At 39.5% G+C, this 19,645-nt stretch overlaps 3 protein-coding genes and 1 long non-coding RNA gene across 4 annotated transcripts; 1 reads left to right on the top strand and 3 right to left on the bottom strand.

The window, feature by feature from the left end:
* On the bottom strand, positions 1 to 2,140 carry LOC136178977 (uncharacterized). Its single transcript, XR_010666296.1, has 2 exons — positions 1,091 to 2,140; positions 1 to 998 (listed from the first exon to the last, which is right to left on the bottom strand). It is a non-coding gene; the product is annotated as an uncharacterized lncRNA (long non-coding RNA).
* Positions 2,141 to 5,045: 2,905 nt separating this feature from the next.
* On the bottom strand, positions 5,046 to 6,302 carry LOC136178927 (GTPase IMAP family member 7-like). Its single transcript, XM_065953365.1, has 2 exons — positions 5,192 to 6,302; positions 5,046 to 5,056 (listed from the first exon to the last, which is right to left on the bottom strand). The coding sequence occupies exons 1-2, from the start codon at positions 6,087 to 6,089 to the stop codon at positions 5,046 to 5,048; spliced, it is 909 nt and encodes a 302-aa protein (XP_065809437.1). The 5' UTR covers positions 6,090 to 6,302.
* A 1,671-nt stretch (positions 6,303 to 7,973) lies between these two features.
* LOC136178926 (general transcription factor II-I repeat domain-containing protein 2-like) lies at positions 7,974 to 9,407 on the bottom strand. Its single transcript, XM_065953364.1, has one exon. The coding sequence runs from the start codon at positions 9,405 to 9,407 to the stop codon at positions 7,974 to 7,976; it is 1,434 nt and encodes a 477-aa protein (XP_065809436.1).
* Positions 9,408 to 11,921: 2,514 nt separating this feature from the next.
* On the top strand, positions 11,922 to 17,895 carry LOC136178925 (GTPase IMAP family member 7-like). The gene is made up of 2 exons (XM_065953363.1): positions 11,922 to 12,864; positions 17,827 to 17,895. The coding sequence occupies exons 1-2, from the start codon at positions 11,944 to 11,946 to the stop codon at positions 17,893 to 17,895; spliced, it is 990 nt and encodes a 329-aa protein (XP_065809435.1). The 5' UTR covers positions 11,922 to 11,943.
* Positions 17,896 to 19,645: the final 1,750 nt, after the last annotated feature.

The following is a 19,645-nucleotide window of genomic DNA, read 5'->3' as shown; positions in this document are numbered from 1 at the left end:
TCTGTTACAACATTTTATTAAAATGAAGAAGCAAAAAATCACATTAAAGCACATTTGGATGATGCAGTTTGCTTTACAAGTATTCAGAGAAAATTGAAGGACTTTTCTAACATAGAAGCCAACCTGAAACATCTGACACTGAAAACAAATCCTCTCAGCTGTGATTCAATCTTTCTTGAAAAGACGACTTTGATTTCATGAAAGTACATTTGATTGTAAAAACATTGTTACAGACTTTAAAACTTTGATACTTAAGATCACAAGGAGATTAAAACCCATTTTGTATTATATATATATTTTTAATTCATGTGTCAAATTAAAACCATTTAATGTCAATCTGCAGAGACCCTTTGTACCTTTAAGAAAAAGCTCTTCATGAACACCTTGATGATGATGATGATGATGATGTTTTGGATGGTTTTGATTCTGATTCAAACTCTCATGAGCAGCTGTTGATGTTGTTGATGACGACATATTTACTTTATTTTCTTAAAAGGTGCACTGCCTCTGGTCACTTCCTGTCATCACCTGTGTGTCTGATTTGACTTAAAGCTGTTTGTTTGCACTTGCCTGTCAGATAGGAAGCTGTGTGTGCTGCACTCCCATGGAGTAGGGCGCAGAGCAGAAGGGGAGCGCACACGAGCAAAAAGCAACGGTGCACATTGCTAGGTTACAGAAACATTAGTCGGGAAAATAGTTACTTTTTGGTGCACAGTGTGTTTGTATCTGTTCACTATTCAGTAGAAAACTCTGATCTTTAACTGAGGAGGAGGAGGAGCTGTTACGGTTTGTATTTAGACCCAAAAGCAGACACGGCAGCAAAATTGAAGGGTTTGAGGTTTTATTGCAGGGCTAGGTATCAGTGAATGGCTGACTGGCTGGCTGGTAGTGACGGCGTGGAGGAGTCTTATGGAGTTAGCTGGTTCCGTAGGCAGACAGGTAATTGGTTGAGTTGTCTGAGAGGAGAGCAGACTGGAGGAGATGACACCGGTGAAAATCTGGACAACAAGAGAGAAAATCTGTTAGGACTCACTGGAAAAACACTTGGAATAAACTCTAACAAATGTTAAGAGCAGCCGATCATAGCTACCACTTCAGTAGACTCAATAATCTGGCAATGAGTCGAGTTGAACCCTGGGTCTTAGTCTGAGGCAGATAAGCAGATGAGTTGCAGGTGTGAGTGGTCACCAGGTGTTTGATTGAAGCCACGCCCTCCAGAGACACACACACACACACACACACACACACACACACACACACACACACAGACAGACAGACAGAGGGGGAGGGGACACAAGGGATACACAGAGAAACAGGATCACAGCCAGAGCCGTGACAGGAGCTAGCAGCACAGGAGGAGAGGGTGTGTGTTCATGAGATCCTCAGGGCACAACAGGATTTGGGAGAGTTTAGTCTCGTCCAGGAAATGCAGCTCTATGACGACCGCTTCACAAGCACGTTAACATTTCAGCTAATGCTGCTGTTTTAAACACAGCTGGTACGCCAAAACTGTCGGACAGGTCTTTACATAAGAGAGCTCTCTCTGGGACCCCGTTTGTTGTGATCTGATCTTCCCTCCTATTGAGAGGGGTCTGTCTGCAGGCTGCAAGAGAGGGGGGGAACGTGTACCTATCCAAATCTCAGCAGAGGACCACGTGAGATGTCTAAAACGATGATTTTGGCCGCCAAAGAAACACAGAAGTTGTGGGCAAAAATTTTTTCAAAGAGTATTTTCCTTAGACAACTTATATTTAGTTAAATATACGTTAGTAATACCAGGGTTATTTCACAACCAGAGTTGATAAGCTTTCTTTTAAAGCAAACGATGTGGATTTTATTTAAACAATGTTTATTTTATTTATCTACCAACTGTTAAAAAAGGGTCATTTAAGAGCACGGAGATGATAGTTTAAATAAGTATCATATGTGACATGCAACTTTAAATATTCATAGAGAATTATGTCTCCTTACTGAAATTACTTGGGTTTATTATTGTTACATGTCTGGACATGCATAAAGGTGTGAATAACTTTACCTATAACAGAAGCTCACCACCCATTAGTTAACTTGGTCATTCCAGAATTGGAGGACAATTTAGCCATCAAAACTTTTGAAAAAATTAACATTTGTTTTCCAAATTTCTGTTAAATATTTGAAAAACACAAGTAATAAACCATCAAATAATGTGATTCGTCCAGCTCAGGCATCAAAGACACATTTTTTATTCGGTGTTTTCTTTGTTTTGTGCTGCGTTTGGTGCAACCCTGTTACAGATACTCAGGAACCTGTAAAATGTGTATTTTTAAATATTGCCTAAAAAACCCTTCACATTAAATAAACAGAGGCACATTTACATTGAATACTGATTTAAGAAAATCATTTAAGATTATTTTGATAAAAAATGACATGGTAACAGGGTCAAAGAGTAACAGGGGTGAATGGATACATTACTTTAGACTATAAGTCATGACATAAATGTAATAAATAAACACAGGATAACAGGAACATTGGTGATATTATTTTAAAGGTTTCACAATAGGTGTAAAAGAACTCTGTAAAAAGCCTGTTGCTCTTATTTTAGTAACAGGGTTGTAAATCTGTGCTAATGCTCAAACTTTTTCTTACTGGTAGATGCTACCTGTACTAGCAGTTATGCTAGCTGGCAAAGGACAATCTAAGATATATAAAGAATAAAAAGAAAATTGTCTTATTCTGATCAAATCAGTAACAGGGTTGAGTTGGTTTCAGTGACACACTCAATTTAGACTGAGAATGTGAAAAATAGAAGCGAGCACTTAAATTTGGTCTAGCCATGGTGTTAGCATGTAGCTTAAAGATGTCATTTCTGCTGAATCATGTTGTTTCCTGTTCTTAGTCTTCTTCTGCATTGCTTAAATTGTTTTGGTAACAGGGTTGCACGCATGTTGTGGGACACAACCTTGAGGCATAATTACTATTATTAAAAATATGTTCATGGTTAAACAAACAGTATCAGCAATTACAAGAGAAATATATTAATAAAATCATGTAAAAAAAATAAAGTCAATTTAAAAACATATTTTAACTGTTACATTTGATATTAAAGCTGGCCATTGAGAGGGTGGGACAAGAGAATACAGCCACTTTTAGGGGTGCTTGGGAGATATTTGGTTTTTAAAACCACTTTCACCACAACTCTCTTTACATGTTGTCTCAGGACACATACAATTTACACAATAACTGGTGTGTTTTGGGATTTTTTGCACAAATTATTTTAATTTTCATGGGTGGGGCAGAAAACTTTCCTAGAACTATGTGAGGGCTCGCTCCCTACCAGCTGCTAGTCTACTCTTTCCTAGTACTGGAGCTATGTAAAATTACTCCGCTAACACCCTGTCGAGAAGAGAAGACTTATATAACCGCATAGCTCTAGGATTATCTGCCTCACATTCATTTCTAGAATCATTAGATTCAAGTATAATCCTTGATTCAGGACCCTAGATTAGCCCCCGGAGGCTCTCACCCCCGGAGAGGGATTAACTGCAACCCTCCTCACTCGGAGAGTAGAAGTGTGCCGTGGTGTGACTGCTCATGCTTACCTCCCGAGGTTCACGCGGCGTCCTTAAGAGAGGCTCAGGTCTTAGTGGTGTGAATGATTTCAGTCAGAAAATGATTTCAAAAAGCTTCAGAAAATTTATTGAAATAACTTCAAAAGATATTCCAAATGCAAATACAAAACAGTAAAAGTAAAAATATAAAAATGTAAAAAGTAAAATACAAATTTAAAAGCTTAAACTCCAGAGAGTAGACACTTGAGGTTTTAAAAGATCTCGGTCTCAGAGACTAAGTCCCAAAACGGGGATTTAAAAGTCAGAGTGATGTGGAGCCCTTTAGAAGAACTAAAGCTTTTCCACAGCACTTTTATAGCCAAACTGTCTCTTTTCTCCAAGATTCTGTAAAACCTCAACAATGCAGATTAGCAGACGCGTGATACATCCGCAGGTGATACCAAGTTCATATGTGGTTTTAGCTTGAAGACCGTGAACCAGGCAGATTCACAGAAGCGTTATACACCCACGAGTTTGTATGTGGTTTTGCTCAAAGTGTGGCACACTTGTTCTGACCTCACAGGTGCGTAGGCGCCGTGGCATGATTGACAGGATATGTAAAAGCAAAGAAAGTAGTTCTGACTATATGACATATGAGTTAAATGATAAATGGATTAAATGATAATAAAAGAAAAGAACACATCGGGTAAAAACAAATTCATCAATTGCATAACTCTGATCTTTCAACATTACATACTTTCACAGCTTTTATATTTTTGATGACATTTTGTGGATGAAAATAAAAATCGTCCTTTTTTTAATTTCCTCTCCGCTCCATCCAACCATCTGCATAGACGGGCTGCAGGGCTTCTTCTCTATACCTTTGAGGATACTACAGCTTTGGTTGGAGGCACTTATGTGAGTCATGTGTTTCTAAAATGTTCTTAGTTTATTTGTTTGAAATTATAAAAATAGAAGGTGAACCAAAGTAAAGCGAGCCACACGGCCTCAGCAGGGTCAAACACCATTTAGAAGATTGTAGTGGGCAGAAGATACCGATGACACAGATCTCAAACTTTCAGAACTAAGAGAGCCATTTCAAGCTTCGTGCCCACATCCATCAGGCTCATGAATGGCTGATCCATTTGTTCATTTATTTTTAACACCACTCTTTTAACCTTTCATAACAATTGTCATGCTTTTAATACAGCCACTTGTATGTGTGTGTGTTCTTTTGTTTGTTTGTTTTGTTGTGCTGAGCTGTATGCACACTGATGCTTTTTTTCCACAACTGAAGTTCCTAACAGATAAATAAAGATATTTGAAATTGGGTCTTGCAGACTGCAGACAGATACTATTGGTCCAACTGGCAAACGAGACCTTGTGCTGAGCTCAGCTCGGCCGAGTGCAGATACGCTCTTGTGCAGAGCTACACATAGACAATGAATGGTCTTGACAGCAGCGCGTAGCCCCCACCGCGTCCTGTCTGAAAGTCCCTTTAGTCTTTTAGTTTTGTGTTCAAAATATGTCTAAAAGAAAAGGTGAGAGTAATTTGAGAATCAACAGATCAGTTTCAAACACTGACATTATAATGTACATCAGGTCGGATACAATGAGCTGTAGTTATTTTTTAATTAACAACACAGCCCCCGCAACCAACCCACCCAACCCAGCCCCCACAGCTGTCACAGCCCCAGCAGCCGCAGCAGCCCCCACCACCGCAAGTCCACGACCAATCTTTGCGAACACTGAAGGGCTGTTCTCTGCCTCTCTTCTAGCCTTCTCTTCCTGTTCTTCCTTCAGTGCTTTCATTTTCTCTTTTAGTTCTTTTTCCTTCGCTTCTTTTAATTCTTTCTCATGTTTTTCTTTTATTTTCCTCTCCACTTCCTCCTTCTCTTTCCTCATTTCCTCTTCTTTCTCTTTCAGGATTCTCTGTTGCTCCTCTTCAATCGCCCTCTCTGCCTCCTGAAACATCTCAGTGGTGTAATGGTTTCCTGTGTTCTTTTCTGTTATTTTTCTGATCTTGTTGAGCAGCTCTCTGGTCTGAGAACTATCAGAGAGGTTGTTATCAAAGACGTGGTACTGGTTGTTACATTTGGCCACAAGCTCCTGCAGGTCTTTGCTTTCACTCAAGAACTCCTCGATAGGTTTCCCACTGAGCTGGTCACCATGGGTAAAGAGAACCATGCTGTATTTGTCTGCTGACTTTCCAAAGATTTTCTGAATCTTCTCCACCGTCTTCTTTTCTTCTTCTGTGAGTCGGCCCAGTTTGATGATAATCAGAAAGATATGTGGTCCAGGAGAAGCATAAGCCATACACTGGGAGATATTTCTACGTGTCGTCTCTTCATCAGTATTGGTGTCAAACAGACCTGGAGTGTCGATGACAGAAACCTTCTGTCCATCCACCTCACCATACGACTTAGCACAGTCTACGGTCACAGATTCAGGGGAGAAAACAGATTCAAAGCAGTTGTTTCCCAGGATGGCGTTTCCTGCTGCACTCTTCCCAGCTCCGGTCTTCCCCACCATCACAATCCGGATCTCTTCATTGTTGTACATGGTTGTTTCTGATTGGATGGAAAAAAAATAAAGAACAACTTTGATTATCCAAACCTGATCTTATACAATTATCCCGTTATTTTTGTTTTGTTTTTTTGAACAACCAGATTTTAGATTCAAGAAAAACTCATCTGATAACTTTAATCCTGTTGGATTAACTTTGACCAAACGGGCCCAGAGGATATTGTCTAGCTAGCTCTAAATGATCTATTATTTTACTGCGTTTGATACAATAAATTATGCCGTATGATAGTGATTTTCAAAGTCTGGAACGGACCCTTAGTGGGAGGGTCCATAAATTTATGACAGAAAAAGCTTGGTAACCAAACTGTATGAGGCTGTATGATATCCTAGAAAACAAAATTATATGTTACGACACATGAAGATAGGAGCAGCAACATCCAGGATCTTCTAAATGTTTCAGGGCCTAAAGAGATGTATGTCCAGAGGCACAATTTAAACTCATAAAAAAGGAAATGTTCCAAATTAAAATGCAAAGAAAGCCACTCGGGGTTTGTAGCATCGGTAACACTTTAGATTAAGGTCACAATAATCACCATTAGCCAGTTGCTTATTAGCATGTTCATTAGTAGCATACTGGCTGTCGTCATTGAGAGCTTTATAGTCGAGCCCGACCAATAAATCTGTCAGCCGATCGGTACTAATTTTATCTCTGATATGCTGACATAACTAGGTTTATTCAATTTAAGTTTATTATTTATTTTTATATCATTTTTTAATAATTGTTAGAAAGATATGTGGTCCAGGAGAAGCATAAGCCATACACTGGGAGATATTTCTACGTGTCGTCTCTTTGTCTGTCTTGGTGTCAAACAGACCTGGAGTGTCGATGACAGAAACCTTCTGTCTATCCAGCTCACCATACGACTTAGCACAGTCTGCGGTCACAGATTCAGGGGAGAAAACAGATTCAAAGCACTCGTGTCCCAGGATGGTGTTTCCTGCTGCACTCTTCCCAGCTCCGGTCTTCCCCACCATCACGATCCGGATCTCTTCATTGTTGTACATGGTTGGTTCTGATTGGATGGGGAAAAAAATAAAGAACAACTTTGATTATCCAAACCTGATCTTATACAATTATCCCGTTATTTTTGTTTTGTTTTTTTGAACAACCAGATTTTAGATTCAAGAAAAACTCATCTGATAACTTTAATCCTGTTGGATTAACTTTGACCAAACGGGCCCAGAGGATATTGTCTAGCTAGCTCTAAATCAGGGGTGTCAAACTCATTTTAGCTCAGGGGCCACATGGAGGATAATCTATTCCCAAGTGGGCCAGACCGGTAAAAATATGGCATAATTAAAAATAACGACAATTTCAGATTGTTTTCTTTGTTTTAATTTGGTCCAAAATAGTACAAGCACATTCAGAAAATGTATACATCACAAATAATCCTATTGCAAAAACACTTCAAATAAGTCGAAAATTGTGCAAAGTGTGCAATTTCAAGAACAATACCTCAGCGATTGGAACTTAAACTTCGTCTCAGTGTATCTACAAAGGCACACAACTTTGAGTCTCAGCCTATCTGAGATTGAACAAAATACAAACATCTCTTCTAGGTATCAAATACTTAATTTTGTCATTTCCACATATTAATCCTGGGCTAACCAAACCATACAAACTGAGGTAGAAACTATTCAATAAGGTTGAGTTACTCCTTGCCTTGTAGGCTACACTATTTATTGATAGAAAAATAAAAGCTGTGCATCAACCAAATTTATGAACTGAAGTGACTGACATTATTATAGTAAATCCCACACGATTCACTTTCATTAAATCTCCACAGAAGACGTTCATGTTCACATCTATATCAGGGTGCAGTGTCTCATGCAGCATTTTTAAGTGGGGTTACCCACTGTTTATTTTACTCCTGAAACCTGGCATCTTTTAGCTTTCACAAGTGCATCAATATCAGGCGTCACATCCTGAGTGGCAGCCAATTTCAGAATTTCAATCAAGTGCTTGTGCGTGAGCTTTGAGCGCAGCTTTGTTTTATTGATGCTCATTACAGAGAACACTTGCTCACAAAGATATGTGGTTCCAAACATGCACAACACCTTTGCAGCAAGGGCTGTCAAGTTGGGGTAACCTGGCAAGAGATTCTGATAAAATGTGTCCAAGCCAGCTGCGGCAAATTTGCCCTTCAAATCTGAATCACACTGCAAGTCTATTATTTCAAGTTGAATGTTGACGGGCAGATCTGCGGCATTCGCGGTGAATGGTGAGCAAAAAACTTTGAAGTCTTTTTCCAGTTCACCAAAAATCTGAAAGCGTTGTTCAAACTCCCGCAATAGTCCTGTTATTTTGTCTTTGAACCGCTTCATGTGTGCAGCATGTTGGGTCGCGCATACATCTTTCAGACAAGGAAAGTGAGAAGCATCACCACCCGCGAGTTGTATCTCCCACAATGACAGCTTCAACTTGAACGCACATAGACTGTCATAATACTGTGTGACAACTCTGTTGCGCCCTTGCATCATTTTGTTTAAGTTATTCGCGTGCTGTGTGATATCCACCATAAAGGCAAGGTCCTGCATCCATTCTGTGGACTGAAATTCTACCACTGGTTTTCCCTTTTTTTCCATGAACTCTTCAATTTCCCCTCGTAAATCAAAGAAACGCCTCAGCACAGCACCTCGGCTTAACCATCTTACCTCGGTGTGGTATGGCAGGCCATGGTTGTGGTCGTTCTCTCTGAGAAGGCTGTCAAACTGACGGTGATTCAGGCCTCTCGATCGGATGAAATTAACAGTTTGGACGACCACCTTCATGACGTTATCCATCTTTAATGACTTGCAACACAATGCCTCCTGATGCAAAATACAGTGAAAAGTCCAAAAATCACGTCCTCCATTTGCAGTCTGCACTTTCTCTTTGAATGTTGTCACAACACCCGCTTTTTTCCCAATCATTGACGGCGCACCATCTGTAGCCAGGCTGACAGCGCGGGACCAGTCCACTCCGACCCTGTCCAATGCTCCGATGAGGGCGGTGAAAATATCAGCCGCTGTTGTGGTATCCATCATTGGCACCAACTCCACAAACTCCTCTGTGATGGTCAAAGTGTCATCAACTCCGCGAATGAATATGGCCAGTTGCGCAACATCTGTAATGTCCGTGCTTTCATCAATTGCAACTGAAAACGCAATAAATGATTTTACTTTGTGCTTCAATTGGCTGTCCAAATCTGCCGAAAGATCAGAAATCCTGTCTGCAATTGTGTTTCTTGTCAGGCTGATATTTGCAAAAGCCTGACGCTTTTCAGGGCACACGAGCTCTGCAGCCTTCAGCATGCATGTCTTCACAAATTCACCATCACAAAATGGTTTTGAAGTCGTTGCAATTTCATAAGCAATAAGGTAGCTGGCTTTCACTGCAGCATCATTGATTTCTCTGCTGTGACTAAACACAGACTGCTGTTTCTTCAGACAGGCCAACAGTTCATTAACTTTATTTATTCTCTGTTGTCCTTGCAAGTGGTGGTATTTGTCAGCATGAAGGGTCTCATAGTGGCGCCGAAGGTTGTATTCTTTCAGCACTGAAACATGCTGTGAGCACACCAAACACACAGGTTTCCCATTTACTTCCGTGAATAAAAAGGACGATGACCATTTTTCTTGGAAAACTCTGCACTCTGTGTCCACTTTTCGTCTTTTTGACATTTTGGGGCAATGAGAGTGCCAAAGCGCATAATGTTGAAAGTATAAGGCAGAACGACAAGGTAGCTCCGGGCAAGCCGTACTACCTGTTTATACTTGCTCCCTGCTCAGCCCCGGTATAAAGTTTGCTTGCTTAACATAATTGCTATTGCGACATCTAGTGGACACATTTAGAACAGCAGTTTCTTTCATTGAAAAATAGCAGCTCATTTTACGTTACATTCCAAAACGACTTCCAGTTACACACAATTGTCCAGTAGTTCAATGTACGACAAATTAATCAGTGCCAGCCAATGCAATCCATGTAATGCTAGGAAGGATTTTTATTTAAAAAATACTTTTTTTTTTTTTTTTTTACAATACTGTACTTCACAAAATCATCTCGCGGGCCGGATTAAACCCGTTCACGGGCCCGATCCGGCCCGCGGGCCGTACGTTTGACACCCCTGCTCTAGGCCCTAGAGTGATTAGTAAGGCTTGTCATAACTATTCATGGACATAATATCATATGATATTTTACTATCTGTTTATTAAACTTTGGTGTCTATCTTCACATAAGATCATGTTGTCATGTCCAATAAGGGGAGGGCTAAGGCAGTTTGGTTTCACCTCCTCTTTGTTCATTTCGGGGAAACGTAGTCACTTCTTGTAAATGCTGCTGGGAGAGGTGAACAGGGTGAGGCTCCGTGCAGTTATAAGGAAGTGTTTCCACTGACAGACTAAAACCTTTTCTTCTTCAGCTTAGAAACACACCAGCTACTCTCTCCAACACCCAAATATGGCTGTCAGTAAAGGTAAGTCAGTACATCTAATTTATAAGGTAACATACACCTTGTATCTGTTGGCGTTTTGAAGACCTCATACGTGGGCACAAACTATGTTTGGGTTTTAATGTAGTCAACTTCGCTATTAAATTAATATGAATAATTTGTATTAATATTACTTACCAAAACTATTAATCTGAATTAATAACAACGGGACACCACCCTGGATGGGTTCCCTCAGTCAACAATAACCAAATAGCACAGAGTCAGTGTCAAATTTAATTGTTAAATACCAATATTATTCATATTTAATAAATATCTGTATTTAAATAAAAGGAATCCGTGAATCCGTACACTAGCCCTCACTCCACCCAGCTGTTATCACAATGATCATAACACCAGTAATCACAGAAAGCTGCTTTATTAGTAAGTAGCTTAAACCTTGTATCTGTTGGGGTTTTCAAGACCTCATACACTGGCACAAATTATGTTTGGCTTTTAAATTATAACAGAATTTAGTGTGTAGGTGTAACTTAAGTGGTTTTCCAAATACCGTAAAATCCGGAATATAAGTCTCACCGGTGTATAAGACGCACCCTGTTTTTAAGGTCTCTTTGAGAGAAAAAAAAACAGTTGTGTCATTCTTTAGTTCTGTCTCTTTTCACTTTCGGGAGTTTGCGCTCCTACTAGCTACAGTACGGTAGTTGTGCTGTCAGCCTGCAGGGAAAGTTGTGAGACACAGACCTGCCAGCTTGCAAGTCGCGCTGCCCGACTCCGCTGCTCACTCTTTAACTTTAATATAGGACTCTTTCAATCAAAAGAGCGCTGCACAAGGTTTATTTATGGAACATTATACCACTGTTTCTGTAAATGCATGATTATGACCTCGTGAGGGGGAAAAGATGTGGAAAAAGTTGCGCAGCCAGCCTGGTCTGTGTCGCTGTCTTTTCCAGCACAGCGTGCACTCAGCTTTCAATACACACTGAATGGGGATGTGTTTTTAAACACGTCAGGTTACAGTGATAGTGGCTGCTGCACCCGCTGTAATGACGGTGCATGTTTCAGTATTTTGTACTGGTATATTGGTCCCACCGGTGTATAAGACGCAGCCAACTTTTAAGACGAAAAAATAGGTATTAAAAGTGTGTCTTATACTCTGGATTTTACGGTAACTATTTTTCAGTAGAAATAGTAAAATAATCATTTAGAGCTAGCTAGACAATATCCTCTGGGCCCGTTTGTTCAAAATTAATCCAACAGGATTAAAGTTATCAGATGAGTTTTTCATGAATCTAAAATCTGGTTGTTCAAAAAAACAAAACAAAAATAACGGGATAATTGAAAAAGATCAGGTTTGGATAATCAAAGTTGTTCTTTCTTTTTTTCCCATCCAATCAGAAACAACCATGTACAACAATGAAGAGATGCAGACTGTGATGGTGGGGAAGACCGGAGCTGGGAAGAGTGCAGCAGGAAACACCATCCTGGGACAGAAAACATTTATATCAAGGTTCTCCCCTGAATCTGTGACCGAAGGCTGCGCTAAGGCGTATGGTGAGGTGGATAGACAGAAGGTTTCTGTCATCGACACTCCAGGTCTGTTTGACACCAATACAGACAAAGAGACAACACGTAAAAATATCTCCCAGTGTATGGCTTATGCTTCTCCTGGACCACATATCTTTCTGATTATCATCAAACTGGGCCGACTCACAGAAGAAGAAAAGAAGACGGTGGAGAAGATTCAGAAAATCTTTGGAAAGTCAGCAAACAAATACAGCATGGTTCTCTTTACCCATGGTGACCAGCTCAGTGGGACTATCGAGGAGTTCTTGAAGAAAAGCGAAGACCTGCAGAAGCTTGTGGCCAAATGTAACAACCAGTACCACGTCTTTGATAACAACCTCTCTGATAGTTCTCAGACCAGAGAGCTGCTCAACAAGATCAGAAATATAACAGAAAAGAACACAGGAAACCATTACACCACTGAGATGTTTCAAGAGGCAGAGAGGGCGATTGAAGAGGAGAAACAGAGAATCCTGAAAGAGAAAGAAGAGGAAATGAGGAAAGAGAGGGAGGAACTAAAGAGGAAAATAGAGAAGAAATATGAGAAAGAATTAAAAGAAGCGAAGGAAAAAGAACCAAAAGAGAAAATGAAAGCACTGAAGGAAGAACAGGAAGAGAAGGCTAGAAGAGAGGCAGAGAAGAGCCCTTCAGTGCTCGCAAAGATTGGTCGTGGACTTGCGGCTGTTGGGGCTGCGGTGGCTGTTGGGGTTGTTGGGGTTGTTGGGGCTGTTGGGGTTGTTGGGGCTGAACTACAGCTCATTGTATCCGACCTGATGTACATTATAATGTCAGTGTTTAAATCTGATCTGTTGATTCTCAAATTACTCTCGCCTTTTCTTTTAGACATATTTTGAACACAAAACTAAAAGACTAAAGGGACTTTCAGACAGGACGCGGTGGGGGCTACGCGCTGCTGTCAAGACCATTCATTGTCTATGTGTAGCTCTGCACAAGAGCATATCTGCACTCGGCCGAGCTGAGCTCAGCACAAGGTCTCGTTTGCCAGTTGGACCAATAGTATCTGTCTGCAGTCTGCAAGACCCAATTTCAAATATCTTTATTTATCTGTTAGAAACTTCAGTTGTGTAAAAAAAGCATCAGTGTGCATACAGCTCAGCACAACAAAACAAACAAACAAAAGAACACACACACATACAAGTGGCTGTATTAAAAGCATGACAATTGTTATGAAAGGTTAAAAGAGTGGTGTTAAAAATAAATGAACAAATGGATCAGCCATTCATGAGCCTGATGGATGTGGGCACGAAGCTTGAAATGGCTCTCTTAGTTCTGAAAGTTTGAGATCTGTGTCATCGGTATCTTCTGCCCACTACAATCTTCTAAATGGTGTTTGACCCTGCTGAGGCCGTGTGGCTCGCTTTACTTTGGTTCACCATCTATTTTTATCAATACAAACAAATAAACTAAGAACATTTTTGAAACACATGACTCACATAAGTGCCTCCAACCAAAGCTGTAGTATCCTCAAAGGTATAGAGAAGAAGCCCTGCAGCCCGTCTATGCAGATGGTTGGATGGAGCGGAGAGGAAATTAAAAAAAGGACGATTTTTATTTTCATCCACAAAATGTCATCAAAAATATAAAAATTGTGAAAGTATGTAATGTTGAAAGATCAGAGTTATGCAATTGATGAATTTGTTTTTACCCGATGTGTTCTTTTCTTTTATTATCATTTAATCCATTTATCATTTAACTCATATGTCATATAGTCATAACTACTTTCTTTGCTTTTACATATCCTGTCAATCATGCCACGGCGCCTACGCACCTGTGAGGTCAGAACAAGTGTGCCATGCTTTGAGCAAAACCACATACAAACTCGTGGGTGTATAACGCTTCTGCGAATCTGCCTGGTTCACGGTCTTCAAGCTAAAACCACATATGAACTTGGTGTCACCTGCGGATGTATCACGCTTCTGCTAATCTGCATTGTTGAGGTTTTACAGAATCTTGGAGAAAAGAGACAGTTTGGCTGTAAAAGTGCTGTGGAAAAGCTTTAGTTCTTCTAAAGGGCTCCACATCACTCTGACTTTTAAATCCCCGTTTTGGGACTTAGTCTCTGAGACCGAGATCTTTTAAAACCTCAAGTGTCTACTCTCTCGAGTTTAAGCTTTTAAATTTGTATTTTACTTTTTACATTTTTATATTTTTACTTTTACTGTTTTGTATTTGCATTTTGAATATCTTTTGAAGTTATTTCAATAAATTTTCTGAAGCTTTTTGAAATCATTTTCTGACTGAAATCATTCACACCACTAAGACCTGAGCCTCTCTTAAGGACGCCGCGTGAACCTCGGGAGGTAAGCATGAGCAGTCACACCACGGCACACTTCTACTCTCCGAGTGAGGAGGGTTGCAGTTAATCCCTCTCCGGGGGTGAGAGCCTCCGGGGGCTAATCTAGGGTCCTGAATCAAGGATTATACTTGAATCTAATGATTCTAGAAATGAATGTGAGGCAGATAATCCTAGAGCTATGCGGTTATATAAGTCTTCTCTTCTCGACAGGGTGTTAGCGGAGTAATTTTACATAGCTCCAGTACTAGGAAAGAGTAGACTAGCAGCTGGTAGGGAGCGAGCCCTCACATAGTTCTAGGAAAGTTTTCTGTCCCACCCATGAAAATTAAAATAATTTGTGCAAAAAATCCCAAAACACACCAGTTATTGTGTAAATTGTATGTGTCCTGAGACAACATGTAAAGAGAGTTGTGGTGAAAGTGGTTTTAAAAACCAAATATCTCCCAAGCACCCCTAAAAGTGGCTGTATTCTCTTGTCCCACCCTCTCAATGGCCAGCTTTAATATCAAATGTAACAGTTAAAATATGTTTTTAAATTGACTTTATTTTTTTTACATGATTTTATTAATATATTTCTCTTGTAATTGCTGATACTGTTTGTTTAACCATGAACATATTTTTAATAATAGTAATTATGCCTCAAGGTTGTGTCCCACAACATGCGTGCAACCCTGTTACCAAAACAATTTAAGCAATGCAGAAGAAGACTAAGAACAGGAAACAACATGATTCAGCAGAAATGACATCTTTAAGCTACATGCTAACACCATGGCTAGACCAAATTTAAGTGCTCGCTTCTATTTTTCACATTCTCAGTCTAAATTGAGTGTGTCACTGAAACCAACTCAACCCTGTTACTGATTTGATCAGAATAAGACAATTTTCTTTTTTTTCTTTATATATCTTAGATTGTCCTTTGCCAGCTAGCATAACTGCTAGTACAGGTAGCATCTACCAGTAAGAAAAAGTTTGAGCATTAGCACAGATTTACAACCCTGTTACTAAAATAAGAGCAACAGGCTTTTTACAGAGTTCTTTTACACCTATTGTGAAACCTTTAAAATAATATCACCAATGTTCCTGTTATCCTGTGTTTATTTATTACATTTATGTCATGACTTATAGTCTAAAGTAATGTATCCATTCACCCCTGTTACTCTTTGACCCTGTTACCATGTCATTTTTTATCAAAATAATCTTAAATGATTTTCTTAAATCAGTATTCAATGTAAATGTGCCTCTGTTTATTTAATGTGAAGGGTTTTTTAGGCAATATTTAAAAATACACGTTTTACAGGTTCCTGAGTATCTGTAACAGAGTTGCACCAAACGCAGCACAAAACAAAGAAAACACCGAATAAAAAATGTGTCTTTGATGCCTGAGCTGGACGAATCACATTATTTGATGGTTCCTCCTCCTCCTCAGTTAAAGATCAGAGTTTTCTACTGAATAGTGAACAGATACAAACACACTGTGCACCAAAAAGTAACTATTTTCCCGACTAATGTTTCTGTAACCTAGCAATGTGCACCGTTGCTTTTTGCTTGTGCGCTCCCCTTCTGCTCTGCGCCCTACTCCATGGGAGTGCAGCACACACAGCTTCCTATCTGACAGGCAAGTGCAAACAAACAGCTTTAAGTCAAATCGGACACACAGGTGATGACAGGAAGTGAGAGGCAGTACACCTTTTAAAAAAGTAAAGTAAATATGTCGTCACTAACAACATCAACAGCTGCTCATGAGAGTTTTAATCAGAATCAAAACCATCCTAAACATCATCATCATCATCATCATCATCATCATCATCATCATCAAGGTGTTCATGAAGAGCTTTTTCTTAAAGGTACAAAGGGTCTCTGCAGATCGACATTAAATGGTTTTAATTTGACACATGAATTAAAAATATATATATAATACAAAATGGGTTTTAATCTCCTTGTGATCTTAAGTATCAAAGTTTTAAAGTCTGTAACAATGTTTTTACAATCAAATGTACTTTCATGAAATCAAACTCGTCTTTTCAAGAAAGATTGAATCACAGCTGAGAGGATTTGTTTTCAGTGTCAGATGTTTCAGGTTGGCTTCTATGTTAGAAAAGTCCTTCAATTTTCTCTGAATACTTGTAAAGCAAACTGCATCATCCAAATGTGCTTTAATGTGATTTTTTGCTTCTTCATTTTAATAAAATGTTGTAACAGAGTCTGTAGTTTTATTTGTGAACAAAGAGAGACATGAGACTAGAATTCAGGTTGATCAAGAGGATTCAATAAATTACAGGTTTCACAGAGCAAAATAAAAAAACAGTTTTGATTTTTAATCGTATATATTTAGTTCATAAAGTAGAAAATCATACCATAACATATTTTAGACTCTTTAATGTCAGAAGTAGATATGATAATGGGGACAGTAAGGGGTTAATAAATGATCCTCTATGATGAACATAATCAGTCCTCCCAAGTCTTGTGATATCACGCATTGATTATTGCAATTCTCTACTGGCAGGTCTTCCTACATGCACGATCAAACCTCTGCAGATGATACAAAATGCAGCAGCACGACTGGTCTTCAACCTTCCTAAAAGAGCACATGTCACTCCGCTGTTCATCTCCCTCCTCTGGCTCCCAGTTACTGCTCGCATCAAATTTAAAACTCTGCTGCTCGCTTACAAAACAGACACAGAAACGTCTCCTCCTTACTTTAACTCTCTGATCCAGGTCTACACTCCCTCCCCCCCACTACACTCTGCCAATGAAAGGCGTCTGAGCCAACCTTCATAACAGGGTCCTAAGTCTCTGACTAGACTCTTCTCCTATGTCGCCCCCTGGTGGTGGAATGAACTTCCAAACTCCATGTGATCTGCAGAGTCCCTCTGCACCTTTAAGAAAAAGCTAAAGACCCAGCTCTTTTATGAATACCTACTAACTTAATGATGATGGTCTCCATATTATTGATGATGATGATGGTAATGACGATGGTTTTTGTTTGATAACGACGACTTATAAGATGGTTTCTATACTGATTAGAGCTCTCAAGAACTGCCCTCAATGTTGTGCTTTGCCTCTGGTCACTTCCTGTCAGCACCTGTGTGTCCAATCAGACTCAAAGCTGATCGTTTGATCTTACTAACATGGCTTGTGTTGTACTTACTCTATGATGTACGTCGTTTTGGATAAAAGCGTCTGCGAAGTGAATTGTAGAATTGTAGTCCTCCTCGTTTCATCATTACAGTTGTTGATATTTGACTGATCAGTCTATTATCACACTGAGCTGTTACTGCTAATACTACACATACTTTTACCATTATTACTGACACTGTAGCTTTAAATCTATTTTATTCATTGTTGTTGTTGTTGCTCTGTTTGTCTCTCTCCTTCTTCCTGAATCTCCCTCTATCACACTTTCCAGCTTGGACACAGTGTCATCAGACGGCTGTTCATCATGAGTCTGGATCTGCTCGAGGTTTCTTCCTCTTGAAGGGGACATATTATGAAAAATCCACTTGGGTAACCTGAGTGTCTACCGACCCACAAAATGTGAAATAAACCCATCCAGTCCTTTGATTGTGGTCTGCATAAGTCTTAAAACACAGACAAAAATTCCCCGTTTCAAATTTGCTCTCCTTGTGACATCACAAGTTGGATTCAGGTAAAACAATACCCTCCCCTCATATCTCCACCCACACAGAGCATTCTGAGAGAGCTGGTTTATACAGGGTCACAAACCTGCTCTGGGGCTTGATTCATGTTTTATTTTGACCAAAGCACAGCACAGATGGTGTCGTTAATGTTTAGAGAAATATCTTAGAATACGGTGAATGGAAAAGAAACTCTTGTATTTTCTTCAGGATCAGTGAAAGAATTCCTGGAGCTGCGTGTGAGACAAACCATAAAGGAGATGTGTCAGGAGACGTTGATGCTTTTGATGATCGTGACGACATATATGGATTTAATAAAATGTGCTTTGCCTCTGTGCACTTCCTGTCAGCACCTGTGTGTCCGATCGGACTTAAAGCCGTTCATTATCTCTTACTGACATTGTTTCCTCCTCTTGATGCTCGTTTGTGTTGTTCTTACTCCCTGATGTACGTCATTTCAACAAAAGTGTATTTCTACCAAAAGCATTTAGTTTCTTTTCTTTTCTTTTCTTTTTTAAATACAAAGTGTACTGGTTGTGTACTCACCATTGTGTTATGATGAACCAGGTATAAAAACTCACATTTGGCACCAGCAGCCGTTTATTCTGATAATAACAGAAGAAAGATGAGCACGCTCACACAGACACTTTGGTGGTTAACAGCTCTAACATTCACACAGGGACAGGATAATGCAGACAGGACAAACATTTAACGTGTATATAAAATGTAGGTCTCTGTCACAGCCACTTCTTTGGTAGTAAGCTTCAGTATTTACTTAAACAGAGAGCAGAAAATCAAGCTAACTGTTGGTGAAGTCAGCTACACCACGACAACAAATGATGAAGCTGAAACTCAGCTAGAAAAGCATAAAAACATGGAGAGTTGAAATAACTCAACTAAAACAAATCAATATCACCACAAAAGTCTTTGATAATTATTTTAAGAGGATCTCTGAAACATGGCACATTAATAAAACTTACTTTTACTCAGAAAAACTGACTTATTTCATCGTTTTTTAGCGGAGCTCTTAATAAGTCAACTCACCACGGAGAGTGTAACCTGGCAACAGGGCACGGGGCTCATCACGCATGTCTGCAGGGGCCCCAGCAGAGGGCGCTCATGGTACTCACAAGCTAAAAGCTCATGGTCACAAATACATTACTGACAGTATTAACACCAATAAAATAGTCAAATAAGAACAAATTATGGCAAATGAAGGCAAGTGGAATCATTAATGTAGATTATTCACTAAATGATCCCTCTGTTAACTACAGGCCACCGTAACAGGTGTGTTTATTCTGATCAGTTCTACTAACCATTGTGTTATTGCTCTAATATATGCTTCTAATAAATGGTAAAAATGTATTTCTCTGTCTAGTACTAATCCTCCTCCATATTTTCCACATTATTGTCACTGCATTTGTGCTCTAAAAAAATATCCTTTCCAGTGTAAACACAAAGGGCTACTCTTGTATATTTTACAAAGACTTTTAAAAGCCTGTAACTAGTGTAGTAATTGCTTTTCCATTCACTTCTCTCCAGTTGACTCATTCACACTCAACAGATAGAGTCTATAACTGAGAGAGGGCT

This window comes from Labrus bergylta, chromosome 4, assembly GCF_963930695.1.
Source record: "Labrus bergylta chromosome 4, fLabBer1.1, whole genome shotgun sequence".
Classification (NCBI taxonomy): domain Eukaryota; kingdom Metazoa; phylum Chordata; class Actinopteri; order Labriformes; family Labridae; genus Labrus; species Labrus bergylta.
The sequence above is the reverse complement of the archived record's forward strand: the minus strand, read 5'-3'. Positions and strand labels throughout refer to the sequence as shown.